The sequence below is a fragment of the Jaculus jaculus genome, chromosome 1 (genome assembly GCF_020740685.1).
Source record: "Jaculus jaculus isolate mJacJac1 chromosome 1, mJacJac1.mat.Y.cur, whole genome shotgun sequence".
Classification (NCBI taxonomy): Eukaryota; Metazoa; Chordata; class Mammalia; order Rodentia; family Dipodidae; genus Jaculus; species Jaculus jaculus.
In genome coordinates this window covers 146597091-146623347 of record NC_059102.1, presented here as the reverse complement: position 1 = coordinate 146623347, position 26257 = coordinate 146597091, and the positions used below count along the sequence as shown (strand labels likewise).

The 26257-nt window shown below is 40.1% G+C and overlaps 1 protein-coding gene across 2 annotated transcripts in view; it reads left to right on the top strand.

Annotated features, from left to right (window-relative positions):
* Positions 1-26257, top strand: part of Setx (senataxin) — a 100624-nt gene that overhangs the window by 387 nt on the left and 73980 nt on the right. The window contains exons 2-6 of one of the 2 annotated variants that reach the window (XM_045146645.1): positions 868-922; positions 4633-4816; positions 7147-7357; positions 13470-13579; positions 25854-26073. In XM_045146645.1, the coding sequence (XP_045002580.1) occupies positions 4640-4816; positions 7147-7357; positions 13470-13579; positions 25854-26073 (718 nt within the window). In that variant the 5' untranslated portion in view covers positions 868-922; positions 4633-4639. The remainder of the gene's footprint in view (positions 1-867; positions 923-4632; positions 4817-7146; positions 7358-13469; positions 13580-25853; positions 26074-26257) is intronic. The other variant, XM_004654036.2, reaches the window with a different exon arrangement.

Genomic DNA, 26257 nt, shown 5'->3' with positions numbered 1-26257 from the left:
CCTGGCCCCGCGCTGCTGAACCTGGAGGGGACGCGGTGCTGACAGCTGGCCTCCGGTCGGGGGTCTTCCACGACGTTTCGCTGCTTCCTGAGCCGCAGGGGTTCTGAGGCCCGCTCTCCCGCACGCGTCCCGTCCCGGAGGACCGAATCGCCTGTCTCACAAGTTGCAGCCCTGAGTGCCCAAGTGCCTGGAACTGAAGTTACTTCCACTTGCTCTTGTGGGGTTTTGAACAGATGTCTATCTGGACCTGGGGCGGGGGCGCTTTGTTCCGAGAAACTAGGAAGTGGAGTCGTAACGCTGCCCTTTATTCTTTGCCAGTGTGTCCTGGGACAAGTCGTTTAACCTGTCCCGACTTGATTCTTCAAGTGGCACTGCATAGAAGTGATATACTATGATAGAATGCTTGCCTAGCATGCACCCCAGAACCTGGGCGAGGTGGCACCTGCCTGTGATCCTGCAACTTGGGAGGTGGAGACAGGAGGATTAGAAGCTAATATAGTGAGTTTGAGGCCAGCCTGAGCCAAGGTCTCCAAAACAAAAAGCCACTTGCCCAGTTTTGTTTGTTTCTTCTCTTTCTTTCTTTCTTTTTTTTTTTTTACACAGCCAACCACTTTTGCTCTTCTCTTTCTTTTTTTCTTTCTTTTTTTGAGGTAGGGTCTCAGTGTAGCTCAGGCTGACCTGGAATTCACTATGTAGTCTCAGGGTGGCCTCAAACTCACGGTGATCCTCCTACCTCTGCCTCCCGAGTGCTGGGATTAAAGGCGTGCGCCATCACACCTGGCGTGTTTCAGTTTTTTAATTTCAGAGATGTTCTATATGGTGCCAAACTGTGAGTATATCTGAATGCAGGTCTTCATTCATTCACAGATAAGCCCAGCGATCTCAACTAAGAACATCTCTTCTTCATAGGCTATTTGCCAAGGTAACTACATTTATTTAAATAGACGTTTTTAGTCGTTTAAGTGTCAAGCACTGGCATTACAAATATATATGAATAGGTTTTTGCCCTGACAGTCTTAAGTTGCTGAAGTAGGAGCAGGCAAGTAAACAGGAGTTGAAAATACCATGGTAAGCACAGAGATGGATAGTGAAGATCAGAACATATTTAGGAGTTAAATTTCACTAAGTCCTAAGTTAGGGATTTCTTAAAAAGTTTAACAACAACAACAGAGCTACATTGTTCTCATTTTGTGAGGAAGAAAAGACTAAATTCTTTTGCAGAGTCCTCCCCTTTTCTGACTAATTCGGTTACATTTTATTAATGCCTATCTTGTATTGTACAAGGGCTTTGTGGAGTAGTCATACCAAGGAAGATAATACATAATCTTTGCTGTTTTTGAAGAATATAGAAATATTTTATTTATTTGTTTATTTATTTATTTTTTGAGGTAGGGTTTCATTGTAGTCCAGGCTGACCTGGAATTCACTCTGTATTCTCAGGCTGGCCTCAAACTCAAAGGTAATCCTCCTACCTCTGCCTCCCGAGTGCTGGGATTAAAGGCATGTGCCACTATACCTGTCTCGACTTCTAGAACTACTTTATTCCAAGAATTTCTTATCCCTGAACATCATAATAGAATTAACAACTTGCAGGAGCTGTTTTTCTTTCCCCCAATGCTCTCACTCACTGTAGGGAGTGCACTAGCTCTAAGAATAGAAAGTGAACCTTAATAGGTTCCTTAAACATTTCTAGCACAGTTTTGCTAGATAACAGACCAGTCAGCTTAAACTAAGAATACTGCTAAGTACCACACCTCTAATCCTGGCACTTGAGAGGCTGAGGTAGGAATGTGGCTGTGAATTCAAGGTTTCTCAGAGCTACAGTGTTGAGTTTCAGGTTAGTCCTAGATAGTGTGAGCATTGCCTAAAAAATAGCAGCAGCAAAAAACAGCAACTGTAGTGTAAATATAAAGATTAGTACTTCAAGTAAAGAGCAGACACAAAAGAAACCCATTAAAAAATTGTAGTTTTGGGGGCTGGAGAGATTGCCTAGCAGCTAATGTACTTGCCTGCAACGCCTAAAGGACACAGGTTTTATTCCTTAGTAAAGCCAGATGCACAAAGTGGTGCATACATCTGGAGTTTGCAGTGGCTAGAGGCCCTGGTGTGCCCATACTCCCATTCATTTATTCATTCTCTCTCTCTCTCTCTCTCTTTCCTTGCAAAAAAATAAAGTATTTTAAAAAATTGTAGTTTTTTTTTTTTGTATTTCATTCTACTAGCCTACTTCCACATGGCAAAAAAGACTTAAGTTTCTCAAAGTAAATGGTAGTTTCTGTCACAGATCAAGTAAATAGAGAATCTAGAACATAGAATACTGCTGTAAAGCATGGTAGAAACATGCTTGCCCAGTTTCTGTCAAGGCCACAATATGCATGTCTATGTTCTTGGATCTGTTTAACTATCATGGTCCAATGGCCAAGCCCAAGAAATCAATCGAAGGATGGAGTTATGGCTTGGCTTAGTTGTTGAGGCGTTTGTCAGCAAAGCCAAAGAACCCAGGTTCCACATTCACCAGTACCCAATGGAAAATCAGATGTACAAGGTGGCACGTGCATTTGGAGGTTCTTTGTTGTGGCTAGAGGCCCTGGTGTGCCCATTCTCTCTTTAATGGACTCTTTCTCAAATAAAGTATTTTTAAAAAAGGAGAAGAAATCTCAATAGGATGTATTCTCTTTTAAGGGAAAATTGTTCCTCATGACTATAAATCTGTATTATAGTAGTAGTCAGTTCTTAAGGTCTGTTTACTTTCATTGGACTGTTAAGGGCTTGGGTATTTACTGATCCACAAATGGGGAGATTGCTGGCAGTAGAGAATATTCAAGGTGCAGAACTAAAATAAATCCAGTCTCTGGGTCTCCCTTTTGCAGTCTTTTTTTTTTTTTAATTTTTATTTATTTATTTATTTATTTATTTATTTATTTATTTGAGAGCGACAGACACAGAGAGAAAGACAGATAGAGGGAGAGAGAGAGAATGGGCGCGCCAGGGCTTCCAGCCTCTGCAAACGAACTCCAGATGCGTGCGCCCCCTTGTGCATCTGGCTAACGTGGGACCTGGGGAACGGAGCCTCGAACCGGGGTCCTTAGGCTTCACAGGCAAGCGCTTAACTGCTAAGCCATCTCTCCAGCCCAAAATATTTTTTAAAATAAATATTTCAGTTTTTTTCATTTATTTATGTGAGAGAGACTGAGAGAGAGAATGGGCACACCAGGGCATCTAGCCACAGCAAATGATCCAGACACATGCATCATCTTGTGCATCTGGCTTACATGGGTACTGGGAATTCAGACTTAGGTCCTTAGGCCTCATAGGCAAATACCTTAGCTGCCAAGCCATCTCTCCAGCCTTTTTTTTTTTTTTTTTTTGAGGTAGAGTCTCACTTTTGAGGCAGAGTGACCTGGAATTCACTATGTAGTGTCAGGGTGGCCTTGAACTCATGGCGATCCTCCAACCTCTGCCTCCTGAGTGCTGGGATTAAAGGTATGTACCACCACGCCCAGCTTATATGTGTTATTTATTATTGATATAGGTTTACATGTGTATATTTGGTTTTGGAAGTTTCTGGAACTGGCTTCTGAGAATATGGAAGGTTTTTTAATTTTGACATTTAATTTTTTTAAAAACATTTTACTTTTTATTTTTTTGACAGAAAGAGGGAGAGAGCTAGAGAATGGACATGCCAGGGCCCCCAGCCACTGCAAACAAATTCCAGATGCATGCGCCCCCTGTGCATCTGGGCTAACGTGCATCCTGGGGAATTGAACCTGGGTCCTTTGGCTTTGCTGGCAAACGCCTTAACTGCTAAACCATCCCTCTAGCCCTTGACATTTTGATTTTGACCCCAATAAATTACTAGGTCATTCTAAAATCTGTACTTTAAAAACATTGATTTCGGCTGTAAAGATGGCTTAGCGATTAAGGTGTTTGCTTGTGAAGCCTAAGGACCCAGGTTCAATTCTCCAGCACTTATGTAAGCAGGATGCATACGCCTGGAATTCATTTGCAGTGCCTAGAGGTCCTGGTGTGCCCATTCTCTCTCATACTCTGTCTCTCCTTTTCTCTGTCTCTAATAAAATAAATAAACAAAAAACATTAATTTGTGCCTCCTGTTTTTTCTATTAGTATTGTATAATTATGAGCCTTTCCTGTAGAACATTGTCTATTTTTTTTTTTTTTTTCCGCGGTAGGGCCTCACTCTGGTCTAGGCTGACCTGGAATTCACTATGGAGTCTCAGGGCGGCCTCGAACTCACGGTGATCCTCCTACCTCTGCCTCCTGAGTGCTGGGATTAAAGGCGTGCGCCACCACGCCCGGCTCATTGTCTATTTTTTATGGTGTTATTACTATCAGTACTTTGAGTCATTTTGTTTAGTTTTTTGTGGTGCAGGGGATAAAACCCAGGGATTGTGTGCTAGGCAAATACTCTACACCATTAAACTGTAACTCCCACCTTGCTGTCAGATTTGGATTTAGTTAATGTTGTGATTAATAAAGTAGCTAGTAAAGTATATCTGACTGTGGGAGCACATTTTAAGTTAAATACTTGGGTTACAAGTAATTATTCATAAAAACACATTATAGGTGTTAATTTGTCTTAAGTTTTTAGATGTCATCTTTCTTTTTGTATAGATACAGGATGAGCACATGTTGTTGGTGTACACCAGGTGGTTTTTCCACCATTGGCTTCCTAAAGAGCTATGCATCTAAGATGAGAACTAGTGAATTTCAAACAGCTAATGAAGACCTCTGCTATTGCCTGGAATGTGTGGTTGAATACCATAGAGCAAGAGATGAAGTACCATTCTTGCATAAGGTAATTTACATTATATGGGCATTAATTTTCAGAACTTCGTAACCAAGAAGAGATTAAGTTTGAAGCCTGTCAGAAATATTCAGAGAAATGATTGACTTAGACTTTTGAAATCTCATAATTTTTTAAAAAATTTTTTATTTATTTATTTGAGAGCGACAGACAGAGAGAGAGAGAGAGACAGAGGGGGAGAGAGAGAATGGGTGCGCCAGGGCTTCCAGCCTCTGCAAACGAACTCCAGACGCGTGCGCCCCCTTGTGCATCTGGCTAACGTGGGACCTGAGGAACCGAGCCTCGAACCGGGGTCCTTAGGCTTCACAGGCAAGCGCTTAACCGCTAAGCCATCTCTCCAGCCCTTTTTTGGCTTTTTGAGGTAGGGTCTCTGGTCGAGACTGACCTGGAATTAACTCTGTAGTCTCAGGGTGGCTTTGAACTCATGGTGATCCTCCTACCTCTGCCTCCCAAGTGCTGGGATTAAAGACGTGTGTCACCATGCCCAGCTTCCTCGTTCTTTTTTTTTTTTTTTTTTAAATAAAAATATTTTATGGCTAGGCATGGAGGCGCACACCTTTAATCCCAGCACTTGGAATGCAGAGGTAGGAGGATCACTGTGAGTTTGAGGCCACCCTGAGACTACATAGAGAATTCCAGGTCCACCTGGGCTAGGAGATCCTACCTTGAAGAACGTAAAGAAATGAAAACACAAAAACTTATTTTTATTTATATGAGAAAGAGTGGAGTGAGAATGGGTGTTCCAGGGCCTCTAGCCACTGCAAATGAACTCCAGATGCATGCAACACTTTGTACATCTGGCTTTGTGTGAATATTGGAGAATCAAACCTGGGTCTTAGGATTTGCAGGCATGTACCTCAACTGCTGAGCTATTTCTTTAGCTCATCATACCATTTTTTGGTTTTAGTAGCCATTCCCAGTGATCCTCCTAGCACTAACCACCAGGTTATAGGCATGTGTGTTCATACCCAGCTTGTTTTCTTTTTTTGAGGTAGGGTTTCACTCCAGTCTTAAGGTGGTTTTGAATTCATGGTGATCCTCCTATCTCTGTCTCCCAAGTGCTCACATTAAAGGAGTATACCACCATGCCTGGCACCAACTTTTTATTATTTATTCTATTTTTTTTTTTTCTTGAGGCTAAGCCATTAGATTACCCCCCCCCATTTATTTATTTATTTATTTTCATTTTTTTTGAGCTAGGGTCTCGCTCTAGTCCAGGCTGATCTGGAATTAACAGTGTAGTCTCAGGGTGGCTTCAAACTCATGGTGATCCTCCTACTTCTGCCTCTTGAGTGCTGATATTAAAGTTGTTTGCCACCACACCTGGCTGTTTTTTTTTAATATTTTTATTTATTAGAGAGAGAGAATGGCGCACCAGGGCCTTCAGCCATCGCAAATGAACTCCAGATGCATGCACCATCTTGTGCATCTAGTTTACATAGGCCTTGGGGAATCGAACTTGGATCCTTTGGCTTTGCAGGCAAGTACCTTAACCACTAAGCCATCTCTCTAGCCTGTGTTTCTTTTTTTTTGAGCTGGGGTCTTATTCTAGCCTATGCTGACCTGACATTTACTATGGAGTCTGAGGGTGGCTGCTAACTCATGGCAATCCTCCTATCTCTGCCTCCCAAGTGCTGGGATTAAAGGTGTGTGCTGCCCTGCCCAGCTGTGTTTTGTATTTTATCTTTTGAGGAAGGGTCTCATTTTAGCTCAGGCTAACCTGAAACTCACTCTGTAATCTCAGGCAGGCCTTTAAGTCATGATGATTCTCTTCCTACCTCTGCCTCTGATGTACCACCATGCCTGTCTAAAGTTTTTGAATTAAAGTATATATACTATTTTTTGTAAATAGTGATGCTTAATAAACTAAAATAGTACAAATATAACTTTTTTTTATAAGTTATTTTATATTTATTTGATTGAGAGAGAGAAAAAGAGAGGGAATGGGCATGCCAAGGCGTTCAGTGCTGCAAATATACTTCAGGTACATGTGCCACCTTGTGCATATGGCTTATGTGTGTCCTGGGGAATCAAACCTGGGTTCTTTGGTTTTCCTGAAGCCCTAAGTATGACTTGTACATGCACTGGAAAACAACAACAACAACAACAACAAAATCTCATTTTATTATTACAATATCTACTTTTTTTTGCAGTGGTCTAGAAGCAAACCTATGTATCTCTGAGGTATGTCTGTATATGGTAGCTAGTAATTTGAACTTGAAGATTTTTGCATATAGGAAAGTTTTTCAAAATGTTGATGACATGTAGCATATTTTGTTGATAAAATATAAAGCATACCAGTCATTTTTCTTTTCCTGTAGGTTTTATGGGAATTAGAAACCTCACGTCTCATAAATCACTTTGAGAAATCCATGAAGGCAGAAACTGAAGATGATGATGAAGTCTATATAGTAGACAACAATGGAGAGGCACAGCTATTTGACTTTAGTGGCCAAGATTTTGAAAATAAGCTTCGTGTTCCTCTTCTTGAAATACTCAAATATCCTTATCTCCTTCTACATGAGCGTGTTAGTGAGTATCTTGGGCTTTTCTTTATCTGTATCAGTGTTTGTTTGTTTGTTTGTTTATTTATTTATTTATTTATTTATTTATTTATTTTTCAAGGTAGGGGCTCATTCTAGCCCAGGCTGACCTGGAATTCACTATGGAGTCTCAGGATGTTCTTGAACTCATGGCAATCCTCCTACCTCTGCCTCCAAAGTGCTGGGATTAAAGGGGTGCGCCACCATGCCTGGCGGTTATTATTATTATTTACTATTTTTTTTGGTTTTTTGAGATAGGGTCTCACTCTAGCTCAGGCTGTCCTGGAATTCACCCTGCATTCTCAGGGTGGCCTCGAACTCACGGCAATCCTCTCGAGTGCTGGGATTAAAGGTGTGCGCCACCTCACCAGGCAAGGGTATCCGTTTTAATAATAATTAAGTCTGCCTTCTATCTCCTGTCTCTTTCTACTTGCAAATTCTTTTTTTTTTTTTTAAGATTTTGTTTTTATTTATTTATGAGAGACAGACAGGAAGAGGGGGAGAAAGAGAGAGAGAATGGGTGTTCAGGACCTATAGCCACTGAAAATGAACTCCAAATGCATGCATCTGTGCATCTGGTTTATGGGGTCCCGGAGAATCAAACCAGGGTCCTTAGGCTTCACAGGCATGTACTTGCAAATTCTTAAAAGGGGTTGTTGGAGAGGTAGCTCAGTGCATAGGGTGCTTGCATACAAAGCCTGTTGGCCCAGGTTTGATTCCCTAGTATCTACATAGAGCCAGATGCGTGGGGTGGCACATTGCATTTGGAGTCCTTGGCAGTGGTTGGAGACCCTGAGCCACCAACTTCTTTCTCTCTTTGCAAATAAAATAAATATTTAAAAACAAACAAAAAAAAATTGATGTCTTTGTAGAACAAAAAACACATCAGGATGTAATTTAGTGTATGCTTGGCTGGCATGTATGAGAGGTTCATACATAGGGTTATTAGTCCTTAGCACAAATTTTTGTGTGTGTGTGGTGTGTGTGTGTGTGTGTGGTGTGTGTGTGTGTGTGCTTTCGAAGTAGGTTCTCAGTCTAGCTCAGGCTGATCTGGAATTCTCTGTGTAGTCTCAGGGTGGCCTGGAACTCATGACAATTCTCCTACCTCTGCCTTCTAAGTGCTAGGATTAAAAGCATGTGCTATCATGGCTATAAGTTTTTGTTGTTGTTGTTGTTTTTTTTCTTTTTTTTTTTTTTAATTTTTATTAACATTTTCCATGATTATAAAATATATCCCATGGTAATTCCCTCCCTCCCCACCCCCACACTTTCCCGTTTGAAATTCCATTCTCAATCATATTACCTCCCCATTACAAACATTGTAATTACATATATACAATATCAACCTATTAAGTATCCTCCTCCCTTCCTTTCTCCACCCTTTATGTCTCCTTTTCAACTTACTGGCCTCTGCTACTAAGTATTTTCATTCTCACGCAGAAGCCCAGTCATCTGTAGCTAGGATCCCCATATGAGAGAGAACATGTGGCGCTTGGCTTTCTGGGCCTGGGTTACCTGACTTAGTATAATACTTTCCAGGTCCATCCATTTTTCTGCAAATTTCATAACTTCATTTTTCTTTACCGCTGAGTAGAACTCCATTGTATAAATGTGCCACATCTTCATTATCCACTCATCAGTTGAGGGACATCTAGGCTGGTTCCATTTCCCAGCTATTATAAATTGAGCAGCAATAAACATGGTTGAGCATGTACTTCTAAGGAAATGAGATGAGTCCTTTGGATATATGCCTAGGAGTGCTATAGCTGGTTGTTGTTGTTTTTTGAGGTAGGGTTTCACTGTAGTCCAGGCTGACCTGGAATTCACTCTGTATTCTCAGGGCAGCCTCGACCTCATGGCTATCTTCCTACTTCTGCCTCCTGAATGCTAGGATTAAAGGTGTACACTACCACGCTCAGCTTTTTTTTTTTTTTTTAAATAAATTGATGTTTAATTAAATTAAAAATTTCAGCTGGATGTGGTGGACCACACCTTTAGTCCACAGCACTGGGGAAGCAGAGGTAGGAGCCTTGCCATGAGATTGGGGCTACCCTGGGACTACATAGTGAATTCCAGGTTAGTCTGGGCTAGAGGGAGACCCTACCTCAAAACAACAAACAAAAGGGCTGGAGAGATAGCTTAGTGGTTAGGCGCCTGTCTGTGAAGCCTAAGAACCCCGATTTGAGGTTCTATTCCCCAGGACCTTCGTAAGCATCTGGAGTTTGTTTGCAGTGGCTGGAGCCTTGGCATGCCCATTCTCTCTGTTTTTTTTTTTTTTTTTTTTTTTTTTTTATCTGCTTCTTTCTCCCCCTGTCTGTTGTTCTCAAAAAAAGAATAAATAAAAAAAATAAAAGAAAAACTGGGCATGGTGGCACACTCACTCAGGAGGCAGAGGTAGGCGGATCACTGTGAGTTCGAGGCCACCCTGAGACTGCATAGTGAATTCCAGGTCAGCCTGAGCTAGAGTGAGACCCTACCTTGAAAAACCAAACCAAACCAACAAAAAACCCTCAAAAATAAAAATCTGTTGGCTTTTCCAAAAATTTTATTATGAAGGTTTTCAAACAAGAGTGAATAACATATATTCATTTTATTGGTTCTATGATTGATAACATTTTGCTATATTTGCTTTAATCACATATCTCTTAGTCTAATTATTTAATTCTATTTAAAAATTTTACTGGGATGGAGCGATGGCTTAGTGGTTAAAGGGTTTGCATGCACAATCAAAGGACCCTGGCTCAATTCCCCAGGACCCATGTAAGTTAGATGCACATGGGGGGGCATGCGTCTTGAGTTCATTTGCGGTGTCTAGAGGCCTTGGCCCTTCATTCTCTCTCTTTCAAATAAATAAATAATAAAATATTTTTTAAAAACTCCAAAAATTCTTTTATTTATTTGCATATGCATGTATATTTGTTCCTGTATGCTTGTGCATATGAGTATATCAGGGTCTCTTGTCACTGCAAAGAAATGCCCATCTGGCTCTAAGTTGGTGGCCAGAAAATTGAACATGGGCTTGATAGGCTTTTCAGGCAAGCACTTTTAACTCTAGTACCATCTCTCCAGCCCTTTTTTACTCAATCTTGGCACTACACATTTTGAACCAAGTAATTTTTTTTGTATGGGGGACTGTTGTTTTTCATTATAGAATGTTTAATAGCATCCCTTAGCCTTTGTCAACTAGATGCCAGTAGCTTTCTTCTCTAGTCTGTCATTGTTGCAACCCAAAATGTCTCCCAAAATTGCTGAATGTTTCTTGGTGAGAGCATGGGGACAAAAATCCTGGTTGATAGCTGGGTGTGGTGGTGCACGCCTTTAATCCCAGCACTCGGGAGGCAGAGGTAGGAGGATCACCATGAGTTTGAGGCCTTCCCTGAGACTACATAGTGAATTCAGGTCAGCTTGAGCTAAAGTGAGACCCTACCTCAAAAAGCCAAAATAAAAATCCTCCTGGTTGAAAACCACTGTCTTTTTAAAGACATTATCTCATTCTAGACCATGCTGACCAGAAACTTGCTGTAGTCCTAGACTGTTCTTGAACTCATAATGAGCCTCTTAGCTCAGTCTCTTGAGAGTTGGAATTAAAAGCATGTACCACCACATCTCGCTCAAACACATTAACTTTTTTTGGCTGTACTAGGGATTGAACCCAGGGCAGGACCTATGTCTATTTTAGATAAGTACTTCACAACTAAACTCTCTTTTTACTTTTTATTTTAAATGAATTAATAATTAATTTTTTGGTTTTTCAATGTAGGTTCTCACTCTAGCTCAGACTGATTTGGAATTCACTTATGTAGCCTCAGGGTGTCCTTGAACTCACCTCTGCCTCTCAAGTGCTGGGATTAAAGGCATGCTCCACCATGCTGGGCTTACTTTTTATTTTTAAATAGTTGTACTTATTTGTTAGGAACGAGTTGGGAGGGATGTACTGTCAGGGTATTGTGCCACTGTAAGTGAGATCCAGATGCATGCGTCGCTTTGTTTTTTATTATTACTTTGGTCTTTCGAGGTAGGGTCTCACTCTAGACTGACCTAGAAATCACTGTGTAGTCTCTGGGTGGCCTCTGATTTAAGGCAGTCCTTTTACCTTAGCCTCCAGATTGCTAGGGTTAAAGGCATATACCACCATGCTTGGCATGCACGTATCACTTTGTGCAACTGGCCTTACTTGTATACTGGGGAATTGACCCTGGGCTGTCAGGTTTTGCAGACAAGCACATTTAACTATTGAGCCATCTCTCCAGCTCCTTCTCCCTCCCTGTTTTTTTTTTTTTTTTTTTTTTGAGGTAGGGTTTCACTCTGGTCCAGGCTGACCTGGAATTCACTATGAAGTCTCAGGGTGACATTGAACTCATGGAGATCCTCCTTCCTCTGCTTCCTGAGTGCTGGGACCAAAGCATGCGCCACCACACCTGGCTTGTTGTTTCGTTTTTTTGAGGTAGGGTCTCACTCTAGCCTATGTTGACTTAGAATTCACTATGCAGTCTCAGGTTGGCCTCAAACTTATAGCGATCTTCCCACTTCTGCCTCCCAAGTGCTGTGATTAAAGGTGTATGCCACCAGGCCCAGCTCCAGCCCCCTTTTTACTTTTATTTTGAGACAAGGTCTCAGTAAGCTGTCTTAGTTGACCTTGAACTAGACTGTAGCTTTGGCAGGCCTTGAATGCCCAATCTTTCTGCCTCAGCCTCTCAAGTACCTAAGGTTACAGTCCTGCCCTACATGGCCCAGCCACGTGTTTATTTATTTATTTTTTTAATTTTTATGGTCATTGTTTGTTGTGAGTTTCACTCCTAGAGGATCCTTTATAGTTTTCTTATAAAAGATATACTTGGAGAGGTTGCTCAGTGGTTAAAAGTGCTTGCTTTCAAAGCCAGCCAGCTTGGGTTCAGTTCCCCATTACCCAGGTAAAATCAGGTGCACAAAGTTGCTTATGCATCTGGAATTCGTTGGCAGCGACTAGAGGCCCTGGCACACCCATACACTCACTCATTTTCTCTCTCAAACAAAAGCAAAGAAATTGAAAAAGATAAACATAATGAATTTTTCTGATTTTTATGATACTTGTAACTTGTTTCTCTATTTTCTCTATCTTCAATAAAGTGGCTCCAAATACTTAGTTTCGTACACTCACCCACCCACCCATTTGTATCCTCGAAGTAGGGTCTGTAGCCCAGGCTGACCTGGAATTCACTATGTAGTCCCAGGCTGTCCTTGAATTAATGGTGATCCTCCTACCCCTGCTTCCTGAATGGTGGGATTAAAGGTGTGCATCACTACGTCCAGCTTAAAGATTTAAAGATGTATGTATATTTTAATTATTTATTTATTTGTGTGTATGAGAGAGAAATAAGCAGGAGTAGAGAGAGAATGACTGTGCCAAGGCCTCTAGCCACTGCTAAGGAACTTCAGTTGCATGTGTCCCCTTGAGCATCTGGTTTATGTGCAGACTGGGGAGTCAAACCTGAGTTCTTTGTCTTTGTAGGCAAGCACCTTAACCACTTATCCATCTGTCCACCCCTTGTTTGTTTATTTGTATGTATGGGTGTGTGTGCTACAGTGGAGGTCAGAGGACAACTTGTGTGTTTGTACTCAACCTTCTTTGAGACAGGATGTTCTGCTGCTGTGAACAAACTGCAAGACACAAAACGAATATCAGACTATCTTGACCTGTGAGCTTTGCATTGTTATAGATAGTTGGGATCACAGATTTATATATTCCACTTTACATGAGTTTTAATGGGTGCTGGGGAATTGAAGCCAGGCCTGTAGGCTACGTAAGTTACTTATTTGTTAATAAGTAACTTATTACTTATTTATTAATGGATATATTCTAGATAAATTTTAGGTAACTAGATTATTGTAAACATTTATTAAATATTAGTGTAGAGCTGGGTGTGATGCGCATGCTTTTAATCCCAGCATTTGGAGGCAGAGATAGGAGGATCGCGGTGAATTTGAATCTACCCTGAGACTACTTATTAAATTCCAGGTCAGCCTGGGCTAGAGTGAAATCTTACCTTGAAAAGCAAAACAAAACAAAAATTTAGATTTAGATCTTTTGTTTACTACATTGTTTTTTTTTTTTTCTTCTTTAGATGTATTATGTGTGGAAGCACTTTGTCGGATGGAAAAAGCCAATTGTTCCTTTCAGGTTTTTGACAAACATCCAGGAATCTATTTGTTTTTGGTCCATCCCAATGAGATGGTGAGTATGAGTGTTGGACAATGAAAGAAAATTGTTTTATTTTTGTATGTGGTAGGTTGCTTTAATAGAGGTCTTAAACAGTGGTTTTGTATATATTTTGTTTAAAGTAGTTGCTAAAACTTTTCAAATTACTACACTTAAGTGGAAGATGCAGGGTGTGAGAAGTGTAAAGGAAGAAGAAACTCAAGAGAAAAGGAAAAGTCCTAACAGGTGATACTTGAGTTTAAGTTAAGTCAAAAAAAGAAATAATGGGATTTTTGTTTAATCCGTCCGGATGAAATAATAAAGGACTTTGTTAACTTTTTCTTTTTTCTTTTACCTTTTGGTTTTTCAAGGTAGGGTCTTACTCTAGCTCAGGCTAACCTGGAATTCAGTTTATAGACTCTCATGATGGCTTCGAACTCACTGTAATCCTCTGCCTCCTGACTGCTGGGATTAAAGGCAAGCGCCACCATGCCCTGCTCTTCGTTAACTTTTTTTTTTTGAGGTAGTGTCTCATTCTAGCTCAGGCTGACCTGGAATTCACTATGTAGTCTCAGGGTGGCCTTGAAATCACGGAGATTATCCTACCACTGCCTCCCAAGTGCTGAGATTAAAGGCATGTGCCACGATGCCTGGCCATCTCTTGTTAACTTTTGTCAATGGTCTGCCACACTCCAACACATAGCAATTTCATTTAAAATAATTAAAAATATTTTGCTAGTAGGTGACATTAAATAATGGGTGTTATGGAGGGTTGGAGAGGCTATGAAGTTGCTAAGTTCTAGAAATGAAGAGTAACACTGGAGCATTGAAACTATACATAGGGTCTGGAGAGGTGCCTCAGTGGTCACTTGCTTGCAAAATCTAACAGCCTGGGTTTTGATTCCCCAGTGCCATTGTAAAGCCAGCCTCTTATACAAAGTGGCACATGCATCTTGGCATTTGTTTACAGCATCAGGAGGTCCTAGTGCACCCATATTCTCTTGTCTCTCAAATATTAATAATGATAATAAGCCATACATACAGGCTTAGGTTTGAGCTCTTATCATTAAGTAGTATGGCAGTTTGTGCATATATGCAGTTCCGTTTATGATTAAGTAGTATGGCAGTTTGTGCACATATGCAGTTCTGTTCACGTTTGCATAGGACTGAGTTACTTCATTAGCCAGTAGCTGTGGATGGCTGCTCTACCAGAATAAAGCAAGAAAAGAGTAGCATTCCCATCCCCCCAATTTAGGCAGATAAGGAACATGGCAATGGGATTTTCATTCAAGATGATAGTGAAATTCACTTTACATTGTGCCAAAAATATCACAAAGATAGGACGAGTCCCCAGAGAGGAAATGAGAAGATAGATCACTCAGAAAATGTGTTTATATGGACTAGAAATAGAACACACACAAAGGAATGAGTAGAAAGAAAACTGTAGGAAGTTATAAGTAACAAGGTATTTAACTTTGGCCAGGAGAACAGGAATTAAAAATTTATTCCAGGCAAGATAACCATAGCCTGTGTCCAAAAGATAAGTCTCTCTGCTTAAGGAAGAAAAGTTGCATGCCAGGCATGGTGGCACATGTCTTTAATTCCAGCCCACATAAGGCAAGAGGTAGGATTGCTGTCAGTCTGAGGCCAGCCTGAGACTAACTACATAGTGAATTCCAGGTCATCCTGGGCTAGACTGAGACCTTACCTTGAAAAACCCAAGGGGCGGGGGAAGAAAACTGAGGTGCTAGGGAGATGATTCAGTAGTTAAAGACACCCCCCCCTTTTTTTTTATTGAGGTATGGTTTTACTCTAGCCCAGGCTGACCTGGAATTCAGTATGGTAGTCTCAGGGTGGTCTTGAACTCATGGTGATCCTCCTACCTCTGCCTCCCAAGTGCTGGGATTAAAAGCGTGCGCCACCACATCCTGCTAAAGGCACTTCTTAGCAAAACTTGCTGGTCCAGGTGTCAGTTCCCTAGTACCTATGTAAAGCCAGATATGCAAAGTGGTGCATGTGTTTGGAGTTTGTTTGCATGAGCAAGACACACTAGTGGGTGCCCATATTCTCTTTTCTTGCCAAGTAAATGTATTCATTTTTTTATTAAGTAGAAACTTTTTATGGACACATCATGTGTTAATACAATAATTTTCCTCCTCTCTACCTTCATTTCTCTGGGTGACCTCCTCCATGGTATTGCTGCTAATGCCCCTGGAGTTGTAGGTTATGAGATATGAGAGCTTCAGTTAGTCATTGTAAGGGGTGGGAGGATAATGCTTCTGGATATTTCCTCACACTTTGTGGCTCTTATAATCTTTCTACCCTCTCTTCTGTAAAATTCCCTGGGCCGTGGATGAGATACGTTACTGTTTTCTTGCTGTGGGAAAATAATGGGAAAAGAATTAACACTTTGATAAACTAAGGAAAAGAATCAATGGTAAGGTTTATCTTTTTTTTTTTTTAAAGTTTATCTTTACTATTAATTTTGGGTAAGCTGGTATATGAGACACTGGGATACATATTTGGGCTCCAGATACAAATAATCACTGTGTTTATGACTTCACTTTTATACTCACTTGTCACCCCTGAATACATTAGAAGTAAGGTAGATTGGAGACTTGCCTTCTATAGGTCCTGCAGGTATTTCAGAATCCTTTCATTAGCAGAAATATTAGGATTCTTGTCCATGAAATTGAAAATGATAACGTGCTAAAAGTGATAAGGGATAATCTTAATAAGAAATGAAAGTAGAAAACATTAAAACGAGGTAACATTGTAAGCTGTGGGAAGTACTGGGTATGATGGTGTATGCCTGTAATCCCAGTACTCAGGCATATGCAGAAGATTTGCAAGTTCTTAGGCTGCATAAGGCCCTAAGAAAGTTGAATGAGTGCTATTTAAAATAAAGACATTATGGGGCTTGGAATGTTAGTAGACTTGTCTAATATTCATGTAACCCTGAGTTTGTTTTTCAGCACCACATGCACTAACTGCTAGTGTGGCACGCTTGTAGTCCTTGAATTTGGGTTTTGAGGCAAGAGGATCAGAACTTTAAGGTCTTCCTCAGCAACATAATTGAGGTCAGCCTGGGGATGCATGAGACCTTGCCAAAAAATTTTTTTAAAGGCATTAGGAGATGTGATAGATAAAAATCTGTTACAATTGAGAAAATGTTACTGAATTAGACTCTATTGAACAAATTCCTAAGAAATAAGGAGATAATAGAAATACAAAAACAGTTCAGGGCTGGAAGGATGGCTCAGCTGTTAAGACACTTAACTGTGAGGCCTAGGAACCCAGGTTGGATTTCCACTGTGTCCATGTAAGCCAGATACACGAAGTGGCACATGTTTCTAGAGTTCATTTGCAGTGGCTAGCAGCCCTGGTGTGTCTATTCTCTCTGTCTCCTTTCTTCTTCTTCTTTCTCTCTCTCTCTCTGTTGGCAAATAATAAATAGAAGAGGAAGAAGAAAGCATTAAGTAATTACAGAACTTAGGAGGCAGAGGTAGGAGGATCATTGTGAGTTCAAAGCCAGCCTGGGACTACAAAATGGGCATGCCAAGGCCTCTTGCCACTACACACGAACTCTAGACACATGTACCACTTTGTGGGTCTGGCTTTTACATGGGTTCTGGGGAATTGAACCAGGGTTGGCAGTTTTTGCAAGCAAGCTCCTTTTTTCTTTTCAAAAAAATTTTTTATTAAAAACTTCCATGATTATAAAAAAAATCCTGGAAATGCCCTCCTTCCCCCCACTTTCCCCTTTTAATCTATCTATCTTATCCCCTCCCCTTCTCAGTCAGTCTCTCTATTATTTTGATGTCATGATCTTTTCCTCCTATTATGATGGTCTTGTGTAAGTAGTATCAGGCACTGTGAGGTCATGGATATCCAGGCCATTTTGTGTCTGGGGAAGCACGTTGTAAGGCCCTTTCCTTTGGTTTTTACATTCTTTTTTTTTTTTAAATTTATTTGAGAGCGACAGACACAGAGAGAAAGACAGATAGAGGAAGAGAGAATGGGCGCGCCAGGGCTTCCAGCCTCTGCAAACGAACTCCAGACGCGTGCGCCCCCTTGTGCATCTGGCTAATGTGGGACCTGGGGGACCGAGCCTCGAACCGGCGTCCTTAGGCTTCACAGGCAAGCACTTAACCGCTAAGCCATCTCTCCAGCCCTGGTTTTTACATTCTTTCCACCACGTCTTCCGCAGTGGATCCTGAGCTTTGGAAGGTGTGATAGAGATATTGCAGTGCTGAGCACTCCTTTCACTTCTTTCCAGCACCATGGTGCCATCTGAGTCATCCCAAGGTCACTGCCATTTGAAAAGAGAAGATTCTCTACCAAAAGTGAGAGTAGTGTTAATATAAGGGTATGAACATTAAGAGAAGTGTTTACTGGGCAGTTTGATAAGCATAGTATATGTCAGACAGCAGCAGATGTTATACCCCCAAGGCTCATGATTACCCCTGTTTTGAGGTTTCAGTATCAGGGATGCATTCCCTCCCATGGAGTGGGCCTTCAGTCCATTTAGAGGGCAGTTGGTTTCTACCATGATAGATGTGCCACTATTGCACCTGTTGGCTCATTTGGCCTGGCTGGCCACATATAAGGCTTGCAATATTCACTGTTGAGTATCTTCACTGGTGATTTCTCTCTCTTCCATTGAACTGCATGCAGAATGGATTTTTCCAGTTTTTTGTCAGCTGGTCTACATGAAGAGGTTATCAGCTCAGTTCCAACAGGATTTCTCAGTGGCCTTGCAACCCACGTATGTGGAGTCTTCAGCAATAGGGTCTTACCATCTATTCCTGGTGGGAAACCAAGGGCCTTGGCAATGGCCTATAATGTTTTGGGGGCATCAGTGACCTCCCTGGCCAACAACTCACTGGAAGGTATCCCATCCCTGCCACTGAAAATTTTCTAGCAACGATCTATGGCTCCTGAGTTCCATTGTCCAAAACCGGAGGATTCCATATGATTAATTTATATCCTTTTAGATTTTGATTAACTTTCCTTCCACCTTTCCTTTACTCAGTCTCTACCCCTGACTTCACTTTGGGCCTTTCCACCCCCATTAATCTATTCTTCTACTATATACAATACCATCCTATTAAGTACCTTCCTCCTTTCCTTTCTTTTCCCTTTATATCTCTTTTAGCTTACTGGCCTCTGCTACTGAGTTTTTTCCTTCTCACACAGAAGCCCAATCATCTGTAACTAGGATCCACATATGAGAGAGAAAATGTGGCTCTTGGCTTGGGTTACCTCACATAGTATAATCCCTTCCAGATCCATCCATTCTCCTGCTAATTTCATAACTTCATTTTTCTTTACTGCTGAGTAGAACTCCATTGTATAAATGTGCCATATCTTCATTATCCACTCATCAGTTGAGGGACATCTAGGCTGGTTCCATTTCCCAGCTATTATAAATTGAGCAGCAATAAACATGGTAGAGCACATACTTCTAAGGAAATGAGATGAGTCCTTAGGATATATGCCTAGGAGTGCTATAGCTGGGTCATATGGTAGATCAATCTTTAGTTGTTTTAGGAACCTCCACACTGTTTTCCACAATGGCTGGACCAGATTGCATTCCCACCAGCAGTGTAGAAGGGTTCCTCTTTTTCCACATCCCCGCCAACGTTTATGATCATTTGTTTTCATGATGGTGGCCAATCTGACAGGAGTGAGATGGAATCTCATTGTTGTTTTAATTTGCATTTCCATGATGACTAGTGACGTAGAACATTTTTTTCGATGCTTATATGCCATTCGTATTTCTTCCTTTGAGAATGCTCTATTTAGCTCCATAGCCCATTTTTTGATTGGCTTGTTTGATTCCTTATTGCTTAACTTTTTGAGTTCTTTGTATATCCTAGATATTAATCCTCTATCAGATATATAGCTGGCGAAGATTTTTTCCCATTCTGTAAGTTGCCTCTTTGCTTTTTTCACTGTGTCCTTTGCAGTGCAAAATCTTTGTAATTTCATGAGGTCCCAGGGATTAATCTGTGGTTTTATTGCCTGAGCAATTGGGGTTGTATTCAGAAAGTCTTTGCCAAGACCAATATGTTGAAGGGTTTCCCCTCCTTTTTCCTCTAGCAGTTTCAGAGTTTCAGGTCTGATGTTAAGGTCTTTAATCCATTTGGACTTAATTCTTGTGCATGGCAAGAGAGAAGAATCTATTTTCATCCTTCTACAGATATATATCCAGTTTTCAAAACACCATTTTCTGAAGAGGCTGTCTCTTCTTCAATGAGTATTTTTGGCATTTTTATCGAATATCAGGTGGCTATAGCTACTTGGGCTTACATTTGGGTCCTCTATTCTGTTCCACTGATCTACATGTCTGTTTTTGTGCCAGTACCATGCTGTTTTTGTTAATATGGCTCTGTAGTATAGGTTAAAATCAGGCATGGTGATACCACCAGCCTTATTTTTGTTGCTCAGTATTATTTTAGATACTCAAGGTTTTTTGTGACTCCAAATGAAATTTTGGATTGTTTTTTCTATTTCCATGAAGAATGCTTTTGGAATTTTGATAGGGATTGCATTAAATGTGTAGATTGCTTTAGGTAAGATTGCCATTTTCACAATATTGATTCTTCCAATCCAGGAAAAAGGGATGTTTCTCCACTTTCTAGTGTCTTCTGCAATTTCTCACATGAGTGTTTTAAAGTTCTCATTGTATAGATTCTTTACTTCCTTGGTTAGGTTTATTCCAAGGTACTTTATTTTTTTTGATGCAATTGTGAATGGGAGTGATTCTCTGATTTCATCCTCAGTGTGTTTGTTGTTAGCATATATGAAGGCTACTGATTTCTGCGTATTTATTTGGTATCCTGCTACATGGCTATAGGTATTTATCAGCTCTAACAGTTTGCTGATAGAGTCTTTAGGGTCTTTTATGTATAAAATCATGTTATCTGCAAATAATGATAACTTGATCTCTTCCTTTCCAATTTGTATCCCTTTTGTGTGCATCTCTTGCCTTATTGTTATGGCTAAGACTTCCAGTACTATATTAAATAAAAGTGGGGACAGTGGACACCCTTGTGTTGTTCCTGATTTTAGTGGAAAAGCTTCCAGTTTTTCCCCATTTAGTAATATGTTGGCTGTAGGCTTGTCATAAATAGCCTTTATTATATTATATTGAGATTTGTTCCTTCTTTTCCTAGTGTCTATAGGACTTTTAACATGAAGGGATTTTGGTTGTTGTCAAACACTTTCTCATTTTCTAATGATCTGATCATGTTATTTTTGTCCTTCAGTCCATTTATATAATGTACAAAATTTATCGATTTGCGTATGTTGAACCATCCTTGCATGTCTGGGATAAAGCCTACTTGGTCAGGGCAAATGATCTTTCTGATATATTCTTTTATTCTGTTTGCCAATATTTTGTTGAGAATTTTTGCATCTATGTTCATGAGGAGGATTGGTTTGTAATTTTCTTTTTTTTTTCTATCTTTGCCTGGTTTTGGTATCAGGTTGATGCTGGCTTCATAGAGTTTGGTAGGATTCCCTCTTTTTCTATTTTATGGTAAAGCTTAAGTAGCAATGGTGTTAGGTCTTCCCTGAAGGTGTGGTAAAATTAGCAGTGAATCCATCTGGTCCTGGGCTTTTTTTTAGTTGGGAGATCTTTGATAACTGCTTGTATCTCCATGCCTGTTATAGGTCTATTTAAGTGATTAATCTCATCTTGATTTAATTTAGGTACGTCATATAAATCCAGGAAGTCATCCATTTCTTTCAGATTTTCATACTTTGTGGAGTATATGCTTTTATAGTATGTCCCTATGATTTTTTTAAAATTTCTCTGGTATTTGTTATGATGTTACCTTTTTCATCTCTAACTTCATTAGTTTCTGTCTCTTTTCTTTTTCTCTTGGTCAGATTTGCTAAGGGTTTATCAATCTTGTTTATCTTTTCAAAGAACCTACTCTTTGTTTCATTGATTCTTTGGATATTTTTTTTGTTTCTATTTCTTTCATTTCTGCCCTAATTTTTATTGTTTTTTTCCCATCTACTCATGTTTAGTTTACCTTGTTGTTCTTTTTCCAAGGCTTTAAGGTGAAGCATTAGGTCATTTGTGACCTTTCTAATTTCTTAATATAGACACTTAAAGCTATAAATTTACCTCTTACGACTTCATTGTGTCCCAGAGATTGTGTTCTCATTGTCATGTGACTCTCTAAATTTTCTGATATTCTTCTTGAATTCTTCTTTTTTTTTTGGGGGGGGGGCTTTTGTTATTTTGTTTTTTCTAGGTAAGGTCTTACTGTTGCTCAGACTGACCTCTATTTCACTATCTTGTCTCAGGCTGGCCTCGAACTCTCAGCGATCCACCCACCTCTGCCTCCCATGTGCTGAGATTCAAGTTGTACACCACCACGCGCAGCTACTTTCTTAATTTCTTCATTGACCCATTCATCATTTAGTAGTGTGTTGCTTAGTTTCCATGATTTTGTGCATGCTCTATAGCTTTTCTTGGTGTTGATTTGTAGTTTGATTCCATTGTGGTTAGATAGAATGCAAGGAATTAATTCATTTTCCTATATTTAAGATTTGCTTTGTGTCCTATTATATGGTCTATTTTAGAGAATCTTCCATGTGCTGCTGAAAAGAATGTATATTCTGCAGCATTTAGATGAAATGTCCTGTATATATCTGTTAGGTCCATTTCTTCTATGTCCTCATTTAGTCCAGATGCCTCTCTGTTTATTTTTTCCCGGAATGACCTGTGAATTGATGAGAGTGGGGTGTTGAAGTCACCCACTACCACTGTGTTTGGTGTTACATGACCTTAGTTCTAATAGTGTTTGATGAATTTGGGAGCCCCCATGTTAGGTGCATATATGTTTAAGATTGTAATGTCATCCTGTTGGAGTTTGTCTTTAATAAATATAAAGTGACCTTCCTTATTTTTCCTAACTAATGTTGGACTGAAGTCTACCTTGTCAGATATTAGGATAGCAACCCCTGCTTGTTTTCTAGGTCCATTTGCTTGAAACACCATTTCCAACTTTTCACCCTAAGATAGTGTTCATCCTTTGTAGAAAGGTGAGTTTCTTGGAGGCAACAAATTGAAGGATCCTGCTTTTTAACCCAGTCTGCGAACCTATGCCTTTTGGTTGGGGCATTGAGGCCATTGATATTAGGAAATAATATTGAAAGGTGTGTATTCATTTTTGCCATTTTTTTTGGGTAGTTTTTCCAGTTTTACCTTTGCTCTCTTGTGTTCCCTAGTGTTTGAGTATTGTTTGTTTTTTCCCGGTTCCTTATATGTGTGCTTTTCTTTTTCTTCAGCATGGAGGATTCTTTCAAGTATTTTCTGTAGAGCTGGTTTTGTCTTCAAATACTCCTTTAGCCTACTTTTGTTGTGGAATGTCCTTATTTCTCCATCTATTTGAATGGATAGTTTTGCAGGATAAAGTAACCTTGGTTGATAGTTGTTATCATTCAGAACTTGGAATACATCACTCCATGTCCTTCTGGCTTTTAAAGTTTGTGTTGAGTAATCTGTTGTAATCCTGATAGGCTTGCTTTTGTAGGTAACTTGATTTTTCTCTCTTAACAGCTTTCAGTATTTTTTCTTTGGTTTGTGTGTTTGGTAGTTTGATTATAATATGGTGAGGAGAGGTTCTTTCCAGAGTGCTATGATCAAAGGTGTGTGCTACCACCATGCCCAGCGGGCTTCACATTTTTTTGTCAGTAGGTGTAGTTCCACATTTTGAAGTGAAGTATGGTAGGAGATGCTCTGTTTCTTAATGTCATGCCTCTTATGATGATGTTAATTTTGATCATCTTGTCAAGGTATTATTTCTCCACCTCTGAGTTTATAGATTAGACCATATAAATAACTCTTGTGTTCACCAAAATGTCCTTCTAATTGTAGCACTCACTGATGCTTCTGACCTTAGCCTGTTTTGGTATGATGATTGCAGAATGGTAATTTTTCAAGCACTATCTTCATGCCAATCGGTACTTGGCATTGATTATATCGTAATAAGAGCCTTTCACTCTTCTATTTGTTACTGGTTTAGACTCATGAAATCTAGTATGCCCTCCTGACAGTGTTTATAATCCCTTACCTTGGCAGATTTTATCCACTAGGTCAGTGGTTTTTCAAAGTGCCTTGACAATAGTGGATAGTCACATACACTTGTGTAACAGAAGAGATTTACAAAACATTATTTTTTTTTTTTCAAGATAAGGTCCCACTCTAGCCCAGGCTAACCTGCAGTTCACTGCAGTCTTAGGGTGGCCTCAAACTCACAGCAGTCCTCCTACCTCTGCCTCTCCAGTGCTGGGATTAAAGGCATGCATCACCACATCTGGCCAAAACAGTATTCTTTTTACTATGAAGAACAACACTGAAAATCTCTTAAAAAAAAAAAAATTTTGATTTTGCTTTTTATTTGATAGTGACAGACCGAGAAAGAGGCAGAGAGAGACAGAGAGAGAGAGAATGGGCGCGCCGGGGCTTCCAGCCACTGCAAACTCCAGATGTGTGCTCCCCCTTGTGCATCTGGCTAACGTGGCTCTTGGGGACTTGAGCCTCAAACTGGGGTCCTTAGGCTTCACAGGCAAGTGCTTAAACACTAAGCCATCTCTCTAGCCCAAAAATCACTTTTTGATTATACTCTAATTAAGAAGTGGCCTTTGATTTTTTTAAGATTCCTCTTTTCATGTTTTTTTTTCCTTTTGAAAATACGGAGGATACAAAAGGAGAATGGTATAATAAGCGTGCACATATCCATCATTTAACTTTCTTGGTTATCGCTATGCTACATGGACAACCTCTACTCCTCTTTGGATTAGCTTAGAGTCAGTTTTAGACATCAGAGCCCTTTACCTGTAAAATGTTTCAATATAAGTTTCTAAAGACAAGACTTTATTATTTGAGAGATGGGGAGAGTGAGGATGAATATGGGCATGATACCAGGGCTGCTTGCTATTGCACATTAACTCCAGATGGATGCATGTGGCATTACATGGGTACTGGGGAATTGAACCAGGGCCATCAGACTTTTACAGGCAAATTCCTTTACTTGCTGGGCTGTCTCTTCAGCATCCCCTTTAAAAAATGTTTATTTGAGCCAGGTGTGGTGGTGCATGCCTTTAATTCTAGCACTTGGGAGGCAGAGGTAGGAGGATCACCATGAGTTCGAGGCCTCCCTGAGACTACATGGTGAATTCCAGGTCAGTCTGGCCTAACGTGAAACCCTACTTCAAAAACAAACAAAACAACAGACAACAAGAAAAAAAACTAAATGGCTGGAGAGATGACTTAGTACTTAAAGCATTTGCCTGCAAAGCCTAAGGATCCAGGTTCAATTCTCCAGTACCCATGTGAGATGTACTGGGTGACACACATGTTTGTAGTGGTTAGAAGCCCTGGTGTACCCATTCTTTTGATCTCCTCTATCTGACTCTTTCTGCCTCTGTTTTTATCTTCAATCTAAGAAATAAAATAAAACCTTTTAAAAAATTATCTTGGGCTGGAGAGATGGCTTAGTGGTTAAGCGCTTGCCTGTGAAGCCTAAGGACCCCGGTTTGAGGCTCCGTTCCCCAGGTCTCACGTTAGCCAGATGCACAAGGGGGTGCACGCGTCTGGAGTTCGTTTGCAGAGGCTGGAAGCCCTGGCGCGCCCATTCTCTCTCTCTTTCCCTCTATCTGTGTTTCTCTCTGTGTCTGTCGCTCTCAAATAAATAAATAAATAATAAAAAAAATAAAAAAAAAATTATCTTGTGGTGGCACACGCCTTTTAATCCCAGCACTCAGGAGGCAGAGGTAGGAGGATTGCCATGAGTTTGAGGCCATCCTGAGACTACATAGTGAAATCTAGGTCAGGCTGAACTAGAATGAGAGACCCTACCTTGATTGAATACACAAAAAAATGACAACAACAAAAAGATTTGAGAGAGGCAGAAGAATTGTTGTTGCTGTTGCTTTTGTTTTTTTGAGGTAGGGTCGTGCTCTCTAGCCCATTCACTGTGTTGTCTCCGGGTGGCTTCGAACTCACAGCAGTTGACCTACTTCTGCCTCCCAAGTGCTGGTATTAAAAGGTATGTGCTACCATGTCTGGCCAAAAATTTAAAAAATTATTTCCACATCTATAAAACAGTAATAATTAATACTGTATTTCCTACTAATATTTAAATGAATGGAAATGTTTATTATATTAATGTCTCTTTGATATCTTTTGGAATCTGTATATTCTTATTTTCTTACTCATGTTATTCTTGTGTGGATACCAATGTTTGTTGAATGAAGTAATGAGCATACTGTATTGTGTGTTTAGATTCGCCGATGGGCTATCCTGACCGCAAGAAACTTGGGAAAAGTGGACAGAGATGATTATTATGACTTACAGGAAGTTTTAACTTGCCTGTTTAAGGTCATTGAGTTGGGGCTTTTAGAAAGTCCAGACATTTATACGTCTTCTGGCCTGGAGAAGGGTAAACTGATACTTCTGCCCTCACACATGTATGATACTACCAACTGCAAGAACTATTGGCTAGGTGAGTATTGTTCCTACATTAATAAAAGTACTTTCCTGAATGTCTTGTTCTGTGAGTGTCCTGAATAGGAAATGATCTTTTTCAAATTTGATCTTTTTCAAATTTTAGTTTTTATTTATTTTTAAAAATATTTTTTATTTGAGAGAGATTAGGAGAGAGAATGGGCATGCCAGGACCTCCAGCC